Below are 15,207 nucleotides of genomic sequence, written 5' to 3' on the forward strand. Positions count from 1 at the left end.
GTGTGATGTTGAGTTGTCTACTCCAGGGCAAATGCAGAGGAGGAGGGGCGCCTGGAGGGAGGACCCCTGGCGCAGGGGACACCCTGAGCATCAGAAGTTGTTGGAACCAGTGATGACTAGAGCTGTGACCAGGGGGGACCTCTCAGATTTCTCTGCGTGTGGTACCCCAGTTGCTGGGACATACATTAAGCAGAGATTGTGCGGTGTGGCGGGAGGGTGACTTGGTTTGCAAAGGGGGAGCTCAGGCCAAGCCCCTGCAAGGCAGGTAGAACTGCAGATCCTCCCTGTGCTTCGTGTTCACCTTGCCTATGACAACCTGCCGCAGAAAAGCTGAGCACAGCCCTTTGCTGACGCCCAGCAGCTTGTGCTCCCTGCTGTGCGCCTCTGAAATATTTCGGTTGATCCTCATTTCATGGCGAGCTCTATTGTCCCCCCAGCCAGGGCTACTGCAGCAGTAGCAAACCAGGGCTTCTAGTTCCTCCCCGACGCCTGCCTTCCTCCCCCTCTGCATCTCCCCAGCTCTCACAGAGGAGGGGTTGCCAGTGGTGCCTTCTGCAGGCAGGGCACATCTGCAGCTTCCATTGAATACCCTCCTTCCCTTTGAAAGCCCTGCCTCTTTCTGGCGGGTGGGGTTTGCTCATTTCCGTGAGCGCTTTTGCAGGTGGTGGTGACACGGGAAGGAAAGGGACATACAGTGCTGGAGGTAAAGAGCCGCTGCGCGTCTGTTTACACCGTGTTTGTACAGCTGAGGTGGGTACAAATCGGGGGTGGCTTTGCTGGAGAACTTTGCCAGGGATATAACTGACCGCCTGTTTGGGAGTCCCAGAGCAGCACGTTCGGTAACAGGAGATCGCTGCGCTGCCTGCCCTTGCCGTTGCTGTTGCGCATGCGGCAGTAAACACCTCCTCTGCACAAAACTGAGTCCGGGTAGAGTCCACGGAGACAGTGTTGGTAAGAATCCCAGGTGCTGCAGAAAAGCAGTCTGAGGTCTCAGCTGAGCTGTACTGCTTCAGAAGGGAGATCAGCCATAGATGCGTACGTGCTTTCTTTCTCAGAGAGGGGAAAGATGGTGTGGGATAGTCCTTTGCTCGGTGGTCCTGTGGGCATGTGCACCGGAGAGGAGCCATCACAGGCCACCTCTTCCTGAGCAAGCCACCACTGTGGGAGGCACTGAGATGCTCAGCAGAGGCAGTTTAGGAGCGACAGGGGTGATCTGTCCCGCTGCTTGGAGGTAATCCCCTCCATACAACCCTGAGATGCAACGTACCCAGCTAGAAGGAATCCCAGTAGAGGTGGACAAAAAGATGAACACGTGCAGGTATTGCTCCCCAGCAACATGCGAAAAAATTCATCAGCCGTACATATCCTGGCATGTATCCGTTCATATGGAAGGTGAATATTTATGGTTTTTAGTGTAAGTGAAAAGTTGTTGGACAGTCTGTTTTGCCTTGGAACGAAACCATACAATTAAATTTCGCGAAGCAACCCGTGTTTCACATCCGTGGACAAGGTGAAATGCCATGTGCATGAGAGCGTTTCTCATCAGCGCAGATCTTTGCTGTCTCTAAAGCAGTGCAGGCTGGGGCTGTGGGTGCTACTGGAGATACGCAGCCCGCCTGCACTGCAGGAAGGTCATTCTGGTCTGACTGTCAGCTGGAGCTGTATGTTGTACACTATTGTACGTGTTGTGCCAAGCTTTCTGCAGGTAAAGAAAGAAGCAGTCATGTATTTGACAACAGCAATCATAGGTGATGCTGTGAAGAAATTCAGGGAAAATCTGCGGTGCATGTGATTTTGACTACAACCAAGCTGTAATTCTGACTTGTCTTGGTCACTTTAATTAGTAATGTGTCATTAATTTAAAAATAACCAGTGCGGTTAAAGAGCATGGGTGTTGGTCAGAAATGCCTGGTTTCTCATGTGTAAATTCACCAAGTCAGACGCACTGATGCAAGTGCCTGGATGAATCGGTAAAACAGGGCTGGGCTAGCCAGGGCTGGCACGGGCAGCGTGTGCAGCATGTAGTGGTTTAGGCAATAGCTCTAACTCAGAGTTATGGTGGAGGTGCTGGATGTGCTTGGGTTTGAAAGCACACGGTCTTCGTTAGCTTCAACGGAAACTGCAGGATTCTGCTGTGCAAATCAATGAAACTGTGAGATACAATCCACTGTTCAGGAAAGTCAGAACATGTTTTTAAGGAGGTCTCTGTTGGGAGGTAAAACCGCTGCTGAAGCGATAGCAGCGATGGAGCGTGTGTAAAAGAGCCTGGGGAGACCCGCAGCCTTCTGGAGCCAGGCAGAGTATTTCCTGTTCACTTGAGCTATTGGTCACGACAGGAAGATGCTTCCTACAAACTGGGGTTTGTTCTAATGGAAATAGGTGACTGGTGAATAAAGAGGGCAGTGGAGAGTTGTCTTTTTTCCCCATTTTTGCAAAACGGAATGCATTATTGTTCCAGTTTAACAGCAGGTGGCACTTGGTTCCAGTGCAAGTAATTATCTCTTCATTGCCATAAAAAGAAATCCATACAATTATATCAGTTCTGATTCTGAATCAAAGAATGAAAATAGCTTCTGGACAGGGTCTTGACTACTAATTCATGTGCTGTGATATCTGCGTGGTGTGTCTTCATTGCCTTTCACTAAAATTCCTCTTTCCTTTGAAACCAGTTGTGTTTGTGGGTTTGAGATCTTTTTTTCTTTCCTCTCCTTGTTCACAGTTCCACTTGATTTTTTTCTGGTGGTGTTACAACGAACATTGTGCAGTCCTCCTAACGCTTTGTCCATCAGTAATGTTTTCACTTTTTTCTTGTTCCTGTTTTAAGAGACACTATTGTTTTCTTTCTAAGGGCTGTATTTTTTTTATGTCTTGCATCATGAGTGAATTCAAAGTACTTTCAATGGCATAATACACTTTGTAGTGTAATTTTGTGAAAATGCTTCTCTATGAATTACAAAAAAGATCATTTTATATTATTTCAGGGGTAAACCCTGAATTAATCAATCTTGGATGTGGTGTTTCTGTCTTCTAGAAATACGTGAAGCTTAACTTTGTTTTTATAGGTTGAGAAGGAAAAAAGCAAAGAAAGATGTTCAAAAGTGCAGGCGGTGGCAAAACAGGAATGTGTGGATAAATTAATTAACATCACTAATCGTCAAATGAAACAAAAGATTACTGTAAGGAAGAATGACTGTTTGAAAATGGAGAATGAAAACACGATAGAAGAAAAAGACAAAAAGTTTTTCATCTGGGGAGAGCTCAAAATTGATTAAAGTGCCAATAAAAGGGTAAGCTAAGGAAATAATCTCTAGCTCTTATTTGTAGTACTATGTAAGTGTCTTAGGTTTTCTGATACTGTGGTAGTTGAAGTAGTTTCCTCAGTGGTGAAAGCCATAGTGAGCAGTCCACTGCTTCTCAAAAAATGAAGAAAAATTCTTTTTTGACAAAATGAAGCGCACGATGGAGGTTCAAATTTATGGCCTGCTCTAAAAAAAGAAAAGGGGAAACCAAAAGAAAACCCCCACCTAAATTCCTGTGATTTCCATGTTAACACTGAGGTAAAATGCATCTTCAAAACCAGAACTGAAGACTGGAAAAAGCAGTTATTTTTGTAGGAAATGGCCACCTAGAAAAGAAAAGTAGGAATTTGGGGTTTGCTACTACTCCCTTTTCTAGGTGATTTTAGTGATCTCCGTGCAGTTGGTGTTTTCCTTTTCATTAAGTTAATATGCCCTTTGTCAGGAGAGGGGAAAAGATGATATTACCAAACCAATCTCAAAAGTCTAAAGAAGGCACACGTATTTTTATGCAGACCTAAGCAGGAGCTTTTTCTGTCTGTCCTTCAAAGGAATCTCTGCTCTAGGTGCTTTCTGTAACGTGGCTATTGGGTATAGTCCAGCTTAACCTGGATCTAGCTCAGATTCCACGTGTCCCCCGCACTCCTAGGGGAAGGGTTTTAAATACTTGGGCATATTCCATGATCTTTACAGTCAAGTCTGTGATTTTATCATAGATATTTTTTGTCTCAGTTGTTTCTGGACATCATCTTAATGTCTGTTTCACAGAAATATTTTTTATAAAACCTAGTAACTTGGTGATTTCTTTCTTTCTTTCTGTGTAATGCAGTAAAATTGCCCTGAATGCCAAAGTTGCAAAGAAAGGTAAAAGACAGCCTTCAAAGCAGAGGGCTCATCAGCAGATGAGCTCTTCCAGTGGCAATCATGGTCAAGTACCGGATGAGAGCACTTCCAGTGAAACATCTGAGGATGAAGGAAGGTATGCATGTAAGGAATGTTGAAAATAAAACTTACTTAATGATAAAAATTGGCCTGAGAGCTAGAGGCAAGTTTGGGTTTTTGTTGTGTGTTTAGGTTTTTTGTAAACCTGATGCATATGAAGATTCCTGTTCTTTCATGTGACCACCTGATGTTCGTTCTTGTTCGTTCATGTGACCGCCTGATGTTCGTTCTTGTTCGTTCGTTCATGTGACTGCCTGATGCGCTTTGTGTTGACAAACACTTCACTTTTGTTTAGAGTGCTTTTGAACATGCTGGCCAAGTTAACAATAAGGTCACGTGCACAAATTCTGATTCATTACATGAGTGTGTGTGCACAGGCATAGAAGTATTTCATGTGTTTAAAAAGGGTGAGGTATCTCAGTTTTTTTCACGGCAGGTATCTCAGGATTTTTTGCCCTGCTCCCCACTCCACCTTTTCTCTTGCAGCTGCGTACCCTCCCGACTTCTTGCCCACCCTGAACTTACTTGTGTGGGTTGTGGCAAAGTGAGAAAGAGCAAGTTGTTGACACTGTTCAGCCCTAGCTAAAAATCTGGTGTGTTATCAACACTGTTTTGGTCAGAAGTCTAACACACAGCCCTGTGTGGGCTGCTGTGAAGAAAATAAACTGCATCCCAGCCAGACCCAGGACACCAGAGAATCCAAAATTACAGTTCTTTGACCTGTAGGAGAAGGATTCTCGGTACTGAAGAGAGCTAAACCCCTGGTATTAAACAGGGAATGCACATAACCGTATAGCTACATGTCTGTAGCTGTAAGATTTCTGTCACTTTGCGTGAAGTTTAGGGAACAGTTATTTCAACTATTTGCTTAATATCTTGCGGAAAAATTAGCCTTCCAGTAGACATTAATAGTACACAATAATTGTTTCAGTCTTGAACTATATCTAGCAAAGTTACTATACCAGATTTTAGTTTAATTCAGTTCTGCAGTTAAGTTTTCAAAGCTACTGTAGGTATTATTCATAATGCAAAGTAAGCATTTCAGTACTGAAATATATTTCTGTTTTCTAGACCTGCAGCAACACCCAGGAGTGAAAGGAACGAGGTACTGTAAAACTAGTTTCTTGGTAAACAGTCTCTATCAGCTTTTAATCACGTAGATGGGAGCAGTGTTTATGTAGTGATCAACCAGATGTACAAATTGCTGCTGGTATGCAGCTTTATTGTGTTTGAGACAAATCTGTGGGCTGTGAAGGAGAGAATGAATCATTCATGCATTTGTAATGGTCTGTAATACTAGACAGTGGAATTACAGAAAGTACTGTATTTTTTGTAGGTCAGCATACCAATGGAAGTAACTGATGGCCCTGGTTTAACTCACTCATCTGACCCAACTTCAGAGGATGTCCGGTTGGAAGCTTCAACCTACAAGGAGACTATGCTGCTGTTGGAAGAGCTTGGTGTGGTTCATATGGGTATGTTTTCAAGTCTCTGTCTTCAGCTGTTACAAGTTCCCCTTAAAACATGATTTCTTTGTATGCGCTCCTAAGTATTTTAATTTCATATTTTGATATAGTATCTCTTTGTGACTAGAGATCCCCCTCAAAAGCTGTGAAACTGTCACCTGACCTGAGATGTTGCCTGCATTACCAGCCGATGTGCCTTACGTTATCATTGGTTCTCTGTCTAGTCAGAGCTGGAGAAGCAGTTTCTTGCAAAGTACAGTTCAGCTCCTTCTAATGCGGTCATCAAAAGTCAGCAAGAGCTTTTTCTTCTTTATATCCCCTTGATGTGGTTTACGCCCAGCCACACCTAAACACCTAAGCACCACACAGCCACTCACTTGTTCCACCCCAGTGGGGTGGGGGAGAGCATCGGAAAGGGAAAAGTGAGAAAACTCATGGGTCGGCATGAAAACAGTTTAATAGCAAAAGCCACGCACGCAAGCAAAGCAAAGCAAGGAATTCATCCAGCACGTCCCAGTCCCATGGGCAGGCGGGTGTTCAGCCATCTCCAGGACAGCAGGGCTCCGTCACGCATAACAAATACCTGGGAAGACAAAGTGCCATCACTCTGGATGTCCCTCCCTTCCTTCGTCCTCCCCCAGCTTTATATGCTGAGCATGATGCCGCATGGCATGGCACATCCCTTGGGTCAGCTGGGGTCAGCTGTCCCAGCTGTGTCCCGGCCCGGCTCCTTGCGTACCCCCAGCCTGCTCGCTGGTGGGGTGGGGTGAGGAGCAGGAAAGGCCTTGGCTCTGTGTGGGCGCTGCTGGGCCGTAACGAACACATCCCCGTGCTACCAACCCTGTTTGCGGCACAACTGCAAAACATGGCCCCGTACCAGCGACTGTGAAGAAAATTAACACTATCCCAGCCACAACCAGCACACCCCTCAACAGCTAATGACAAAGAGTACAGCAAAATAATGGCTTTGCTTAAAAATAGTAAGTACATATATATAACAAATTTCAACTGTCATAAGATGCTTGCATATATGCACAAGGCATTATATAAACATAAGCATCACTTACTAGGGCTCTTAAACTATGCTAAAATTTCATTAGGCAAGTGTTAACCTTGGCCAAAGGCCAAACTCCCCCCCCAGTGCTGCCACTGCCCCTCCTTGACAAAATGGGGTGAAAAAGCTTGTGGGTCAGTGTGAAGGCAGGGCTGTCACTTCCCAGGGACTGTCACTGGCAAAACAGACTCCACCGATTAAAATACATTTGGATAGTGAGAAACAAAGACCCCAAACCTGAGAAGGACACGTCGGCACCCCCCCTGCTCAAGCTCTGCCGCGCTCCTTCCCTGCCACCTCCCCAGGCAGCGCGGGGAGGCTGCGGTCGGCAGTCGGGACGTAGCAGTTTCTCTGCTGCTCCTTCCTCATCCCTTTTCCCTGCTCCAGTGTGAGTCCTCCCCCAGGCTGCAGTCCTTTGGGGAAAATCTCCTCCAGCCTGGGCCCTCCATGGGTCGCAGGTCCTTCGGGAAGGATCCGCCTGCTCTGGCACGGGGTCCTCCGCAGCACTGCGCTGTGGGTATCTGCTCCAGCATGGTTCTCTCCGGGGCTGCAGGGGAATCTCTGCTCTGGCACCTGGAGCAGCACCTCTCCCTCCTCCTTCGCTGACCTGGGTGTTCGTTTGCGGGGCTGGTTTTCACATGCTTTTCCCCTTCTCTGCCCGTGTGGTGGTTTCGCCCTTTCCTACATTTGTTTTTCCTGAGGAGCTGCCAGCACAGCTGAGAGGCTCAGCTGTGCCCTGCGGTGGGTCCATTGAAACCGTCCATGTACAGCACGGGGCGACCCCTGGCTTCTCACAGGGACCTTCCCACTAACCTGCCACCTGCACCTAATACAGCAAAGCACTGAACAGCTTATACATTGGGCAGTATTTGTGCAGCTTTGTGTCTTTTCTGTCTCAAAACAGGTTCTGCTACTTTGTTGAAAATGCAAAACATACTTCTTGAATATGAACGGAGAATAGAACGTCAGAAAAATCAGTATAAAGCGCTCTCAAGAGAAGTAAGGAAATTGGAAGACGAAAGGGAGGAGTCACAGTTCAGAGCGGAGAAGACTCAAGATTTGAAATCCGTGTTGGCTCACCAAGAAGCAGAATGGAAAAGGGATATCCAAAGCCTTAAGTATGTAAATTGTGGTCTGATAATGTATTATCTTGGTAGTGGTTTTGTTCCGAAAGACACTGATGGTGCAGGCAACAGGATGAGAAGTTTCCAGGCTTTTGGGTTTGGGTTTTTTGAATCCCGTGGGCCAGTTATGCTATGAAGTACATAATGTGAGAGGGGAAAAACGTCCGGATACCAGCTCCATGTACAGTCTTCTGGATGTTGTTCTAACTTTGTTTTCTAGCAAGAAAAGAGCAAGAGAGTGTGTACAGGGAAATCAGATTTATAAGAGAGATTTGAGAGATGGTTGGGTGTTTGTTTTTTTTTCATTTTGTCCTTGCAGCTTCAGTTGGCCTATAATACTAGGATTTCTGGTAACTCCACCCAGTGCAAGTCAAACCAGAGCTTAGAGCATTTGTTTGCTTACCTGTTTGTTTGTTGGAAAGGTCAAGTTTGGGATTGCCCCTTTCCCCACACTCCTGAGCTAGACCCGGAGGCGTGAGGTTTCTCATCGCTGTTGACATCACGTCAGACAGGGGTGGCCAGCAGGCACCGTAGGCAGTTGAGCAAGGACAACTGCAGAGCCCTGGCCTGGGAGGGGAGATCTCCTCGTGGTGATCCCCGGTGGGATGGCGTGGCTGGGGAGCTGGCCCAGCAGGGCCAGGCGGCCCAGGCAGAGAGCGAGCTCAGCAGGAGCCACCGTGAGCTGGCAGCTGGGGCGGCCCGCAGCGGCCTGGGCTGTCTGGGGGGCAGCAGTGCCAGGGCACTGGGGGCAGTGAGTGCCCACCCCTCCTCAGGGCTTGCTGAGCTGTGTCTCGAGCCCGGGGTCCGGTTTTTGGCCGCCCAGCCCAGGAGATCTTGCCCAGCCCGTGTGAGGTCGGCAGGGAGATGCCGGGCTGGCGCGGGGGCAGGAGCACCAGCCCTGTGAGGGGAGGCTGCGGGAGCTGGGCCTGGGGGAGTTGGGCCTCCCAGCGCGGGGGAGGGGAGTACGAGGAAGACGAGGCCGGTCCCAGCTTGGCCTGGGTTTGACTTCAGCAGGTGTTCAAAATCCTCAAGCATCTGTCAAGTATAAAGAAGTAGTATTTTCATTCTAAGTGAATTCTCCAAGCAGCGTTAAATTTATTTTTAATTCGCAACTTTTTGCGAAATTACACTAGAAATTACATGTAAAGCTTTTTCCTTGCAATATACACCATTCAAATACAAATGCTTCTGTCAGTCTTTCAAGTAATTTTAGTGGTGGTTGGTTCTTGTTTTGCAGAATTTCTAAAGCAGGCTTTCAATTGGCAGTTCTTCCCTTACGTTGACGATTTTTTTTAATTTATTTTTTTGTTCACTGTTGCGAGTATATGGGAAAAAAATAGTCAAAATAATGATCAAACACAAAGCTGCTTGCTTGTTTGGGTACCGCGGGCACACCATGGACCGTTTTTTACCATGTCAGGGCTTATTGCTGATTGTTTCAGTTGGTAAAGAAGCTGACCTTCCATAAGGCTTTCCTTGTAAGTCAGCTTCAAAATGGAATTGCTGTAGTTTCTCCCAGAGGTAGATCCAACTGAGGTTTAAAACTGTTTTTAATCGTATTCAGCTTAAACCCCATGCATTTCTGAATCTGGTTTTGAACACTGACATCCTTCTGGAGTAAACAGAAGCTGCTTGTTCTGCCTGTGGTCAGCAGTTGTTTTAGACTTACAGAAGGCTTGCTGAAAAATTGTTGGGTCTGCCATAGGTAAGTGGCGTGCTGATTCACCAGTATTGCTTCTGGTCACTGAATCCGTAATGTGTAGGCAATGCTCAGTATACTAAGAAAATGTATACTAACCATAGTAAAAGTTTGCGATGCTTTGATCTGATGAGACAACAAACTCCTTTTTCAACAAAATGGCTGTAATATGAAGATGGTTTTTTTAATTTTATTATAGAAGTGTGCACACTGGTGTGTGTTTCCCTATACAAACTTACAAATAACTGATAAATCACTCAAAGTTTTTTTTCTGTATCTTGTACAACTGATACCATGCACAATGGAATGAAGTTAGAATTCTTTAAAAAGTTGAAAAGTACAGTAAAAATATGAACTCTGAAAACGTTTAACATTTTTTATGGTTTGAGTTGTCTCTGCAACTCCATCATGTGGAATATCTACTTTTATATCAGTGCTTTTGTTTCTCAAATACTCCGTTAAATCCCAGATGTTCTTTGAAACAAGAAGAAGAAAAGAGGCTCAGAGTAGAAGTGCTGTGTGAGAAAAGGAGAGAAGACCTCCGAAGGAAAGAAGATCAATATTGTAAAGAGATGGAGGAGAAACAGAAACTTGAGTTACAGTCTAGGAATTCAGAAATGGAGTTAAGAACACTGAGAAAGCTCTTGAAACAGGTATATTAAATAATGAATTAAACTCTTTGTCTTATTTTCTGCTTCTTTTCAATTGTATTCCAGTATGCCTAGAGAAGGAGGCGCTTTGTTCACGGAAGAGGCGCTGGATAACAATTGTCATATTTTGAGAACAGTAGAGTACAGTTGGTTCACAATTGGGTTGTTCTTTTTTTTTTTGCTTTGCAGTTTATTATTCCTTTTTTCCTTTTTCAAAATTTAGGTTTCATTTGTATTTCAGGCAAAGCCTGACCTTTTTTTGAATTACTACAAAACATCCTGTATTTTGCCTTCTTAAATTTTCCTAAGAAAATTTAAATTTATTTATTTATAGGTGGATTATCATAACGGTGGGGAATCAAAAATGTTTTCAAGTATGCAAGGGAGAATGGGAAGATGTATTGCTAGCTCTGTTTTTTCTTAAGATGCAAGCAGTTTTATTGTATTACTGTAGGCTGAAGAGGAACGTGATGAAACACAGAGACAGCTCTCAGGAAAAGAGGGCCAGAGCCCTTCAAGAAGGAATTTTGAACAACCACCTTGGGAGACAAACGGAACTAGAAGAAGAGACAAGAAGATCTATAGGAAAAAAATCAGAGGTAAGCAGATTTTTTTTCTAATAAATTAAATTTCACCATGTTTGTTTTAAAGTCATAATAAATCTTACATAGCTTTTTCTGTTTCTTGATGGTTTATTTACTGTTTACCCGTGTAACTTACCTGGGTAAATACCTTTCTTGTTTTCTCTTATGTCTAAAAGTTCTGGAAAGCAGCATCATTCCTGTATGTACCTGAATTACTTGTGCAAGTAGGAAACTAATAGAAGACACTATTTACCCCGTTTCTTAACCTATCTGTTATTTTCCATTTCATAGACATTTTGTCATCGCTTTTTAGGCTTTCTAGCAGTGAAACACCTAGCTACCTATGGCAAGGTTGACCAGGAAGAAAGTTGTTTGACAGTGTTTGTGTTTCCATTGCTTTTTTTTTTTTAAATTAGTTATTCCCTTATTGAACTTACTTCAAGTATGCCTTTCTTTGCCACCTCCACATAACTAAAATTTTATGATCGACTATCAGCAATGAATTCAACTCTCTGTAAGAGTTAGAGTAACTGGAGGAGAAAAAGCAATCATAAACACTGTATTAAAAAAGATCTTGAAAAGAGTTTACTGAATTTCCTAAAGAATGTGCAGTGCCTTGAAGCCTTTTTGTTCTTGGCTGTGCTGCCCAATAAATGTAGGGTGAATGTGTTCAAGTGGAAAAAAGTTATACATACAATAAAGAGGAAATATACAGGACTATTGCATTCCGGGGGTGATTGAGTCTTACAGCTAACTTTCAGTAATACAAAAGGATAAGTGTTCAGAAGACATTTGAGAAGGAAATTACCCTTTCTAGCCTTGTTTTTACCAGATCTGTAGCACAACTAATTCAACCTTAAAGGCAGTATTATAAAGGCATGCACATACAAGAAAGCGCTGTCATTTTAAAAGCTTTGGTTGCTGGTTTAAGGGGGGAAAAAAATGAAACTGTGTATTTGGGATGTTCATTTAGGTTTTAAGGATATGTTGCACTTCCGTTGTGTACGTACATTGTACATGTGCATGGGTTCACAGAGTAGCTTATTGCCTGAAACTTCATCTTTGAAGTCATGCTTCAGTACTAGAAATGTTAAAATGCAGTTTATTGCTGCAGGTTTTTTGTAGATTCATTTCCCAATTGGCTCTTTATTCATTTTCCCTGTCATTCAGGAATCCAGCACTGATAGAGAACAGGATCTGTTGTACAAGAATCAGTTACTACAAGATGAGATTGCTGTGCTAAGGCTAGAACTCACTCAAGTAAGACTTAGGCACCAGGAGGAACAAGGAAAATATTTAAAGGAAAATGAGACCTTGAAAGAAAAAAATGAAGCTCTCAAAAAGGAACTTAAACTGAACAAGGAAGCATTAAGACAAATGTTTTTTCAGTTCAACGCGGAGCTGGACTTAGTAAAGACAGAATCTGCAGTGCTGACTTCCAAACTTGAGCAGACAAACAAAAGCAAAGACAGACTAGAGACAGAAATTGAATCATTTCGTTCCTCCCTGAACGCTGCAGTTCAAGAGCTTGAACTTCATTTGTCATCAAAAAGCAATGCTGAACGAAGATTTCCCAGAGAACGTGATGAATGCCTTTGCTTGCAAGTCGAGCTCCATCGTGACCTCTCTGACGTGCAAGAAACCAACAAGAGCTTGTCTCTGCAGCTGTGTAAAGCTAAAAGCAAAGCTAACAGGCTAGAAAATGAGCTTCACCAGTTGAAGCAAATGCTCAGAGAAAAAGCTTTGCTTTTAGAAATGACAAAAAAGAATTAAGTCAAGGCCAGTGTCGGGCACAGGAATGTGATCATGCTCGACAACTTGAGAAAGATCCAGTAAGCGAACCTGTAATAAAACAGGAGTCCTTGCAGGAGCGATTGGCCCAGCTCCAGAGTGAAAACCTTTTTACTCCATCAGCAATGGGAAGAGATGCAGAACAAGAGGATCATGAAAGAAAAAATAGTGGATTATGGGCAGGACCGTTTTAATGACATTTTCAACAAACTTAGAGCTGATACAGAAAAGCAAGTTTATCTAATAGAAGAGTGAAACAAGGATTTAAATGCCAAGTGTACTGATTTAAGGGAACAAGTCTTTAAATATGAGACTGACGTAGTAGAAAGACAGGTAAAATATATGCGTAGAAAGAACAATTTAAAGTTTGTCCATTCTTGAAATCAGTTTGTTCCTACAATGTATCCGGTGTAAGTTACATGCATGGGACCAAAGAATACTGATTTGTTCTGGTTTGTTATGTTTCCCTCGGAATTGCGGAAAGTTTTGGCAACGGGGATATTAGTCCTCAGATCTAAGCAGAGAACAGAAAAAAGGTATCCAAGTCTAAGCTTTGATCAAGAAAGGTGATTCTTCTCTAGAACTTTTTTCCATCTATTTTCCTTAGTCCATGTTATGCCCTATAGAATAGTCTTAAGTATTGGATGGTTTTGATGTAAGTATTGCACTGATGACATGAATGAGAGTGGTATAAAAGGAGGAACCATCCAATACACGAGGGCTGAGAAATGAAGATACAGAGAAGTGAAGTGGTTGGGGACAGATTTATATGAAGCTTCTATAGAGGGGAAAAAATAGGTTCTCTGTAAGCTGCTATCAAGATTGAAGAGTATTAGTAATGTCCAGCTGTTGATTTCTGTATGTGTTTTGAGGGTTCTGAGGGGCCTGCCTGTTCCTCAAAGTTCATGTCAGACGGTGACCTTAAGCTTTCTCTTTTATGATGTGTAGCCACACTCCAGCAGTACTGTCAATCATTGTGAACTGTGACTTGCTTTGTATTCTTACTACCAAAATAATGGGTTCCTTTTGAAGATCATGTGAGAGAGTGTGTGTGTGTATATGTATATAGCTATATATATATATGAGCTATCCAGATTTTTGTAAACCTAATCTATCAGTATTTCTAAAACGAGCTGAGTAAGAAGACTACAAGAGGATGTGATTCAACATACCCTTAAAGTGTATCTCAAAGGAGCTTTCAGATATTTGTATTCATTTAATTGTATTTGTATAGTGAAGAAACAGAACAAAGAACAATCTAACACAAAGTCCTGCCTTCAGTCACTGGAGTAATATTTGCAGTCAAACTGTGGCTCTTGGATCACAACAGATTTCTTTGGGTTTTGTTAGGAAAAAATACCCGATTGCAGTGTGTTCCTGTGTATTGTTCAAGGAAGAACAATACCTGAGCCTTTTTTATGTGTTAGGAAACAGAAATCCTCATGAACAGCTGCTGATAGTCAAAGGTGCTCAGCTGAGAAAGATGATGAGAGGTCATCATCTGTGCAGATGCCTGCTGGTGGCAGGCAAAATTTCATACTTTTGGGTTCAATCTAGACAGGTCTAATTGTATAACAAAGTAAGTTAAAGGCGTATTTCATGTTCTTAGAACTTTCTTCATGCTAATTTAACTGTTTCGTTAGGGCATGTTTGGACAACTGCAGCAGGAGCTTGCTGATGCACTTAAAAAGCAATCTATGCCAGAAGCTTCACTTGAAGTTACTACACGCTACCACAGTGACCTGGAGAGAGACAAGCTGCGCTTGCAAAAGGAGTTGGAAAAAAAGTTGAAAACTAAGGTACTTAATGTCTGTAACTATATGAATAAATCTGAGTGTAGCTGTTGAAAGTAGGAGCGAATGTTGTCCTTTTGCACCACCTTTTGCAGTGTTCTTACGAAAACTGAAGTATAGAGGGAACCAGAGGAGCTTTGCAGGAAAGCTGTAGGGTGATTCTGTGTGTGTGTGCATGTCATCTTATCCCCCAAAGTTGTAACCTCATCCTGTCGCTTCTAGAGTATTCCTTCTTCCCACCAGCTCCAGCTGCTGTTCTTGGTTATGGTTCCTAAGGTGTGTTTTACACTCCACATCAACCTTGGCCATAGGTCTTGGACGGGGAGAAGAGAGCTTAGGCCTGTTTCTGTGTAAGTTACTGCATTCTCCTGCGCTCTTGTCTTTTCCGGCCACCTTACTTTTTCTTCTGCCACTGTTGCTTTCACAGACGCAGAAGCAGAACATGCTGGCACTGACATCCAAGGACTTGCACAGCACGTGGGAGGAGCACTTGAAGTCAAGATCCCACCTTGAAGAGTGCGTTGCTCAGCTGGACGAGGAGAAGGCTGAACTGTTGCAACAGGTGAGCCCAGAAAATTCTCCAGGCACCGAGCCAATACCCAGGAGAACCACATGCACCTTCTGGTCAGGTTCTTACATATCATTGTTTTCTGTTATCCCTGCCATTCAGGCTGCGAGTACCTTATCGTTTGGGGGTCATGGAGGAAGCAAATAAAAGCTAGATGGGTGTCTTTGTGTAAGTTCTGGAGTGGCTCTGTTGGGAAGAGTTCCCAGTGTGGTTTGCTATCAGTTGAGCACATCGAGCAAG

General features: G+C 43.6%; 1 protein-coding gene and 1 long non-coding RNA gene across 2 annotated transcripts; both read left to right on the plus strand.

Moving 5' to 3' along the window:
• The first annotated feature begins 5,586 nt into the window (after positions 1-5,586).
• LOC129735172 (ankyrin repeat domain-containing protein 26-like) lies at positions 5,587-10,306 on the plus strand. Its single transcript, XM_055700532.1, has 4 exons — positions 5,587-5,713; positions 7,663-7,876; positions 10,051-10,234; positions 10,298-10,306. Exons 1-4 carry the CDS (start codon positions 5,587-5,589, stop codon positions 10,304-10,306), a joined length of 534 nt encoding a protein of 177 aa, XP_055556507.1.
• Positions 10,307-11,835: 1,529 nt separating this feature from the next.
• LOC129735178 (uncharacterized) lies at positions 11,836-14,933 on the plus strand. The gene is made up of 3 exons (XR_008730602.1): positions 11,836-12,939; positions 14,250-14,405; positions 14,827-14,933. It is a non-coding gene; the product is annotated as an uncharacterized LOC129735178 (long non-coding RNA).
• Positions 14,934-15,207: the final 274 nt, after the last annotated feature.

Source organism: Falco cherrug, unplaced genomic scaffold (assembly GCF_023634085.1).
Source record: "Falco cherrug isolate bFalChe1 unplaced genomic scaffold, bFalChe1.pri scaffold_44, whole genome shotgun sequence".
In the NCBI taxonomy this organism is placed as follows: Eukaryota; Metazoa; Chordata; class Aves; order Falconiformes; family Falconidae; genus Falco; species Falco cherrug.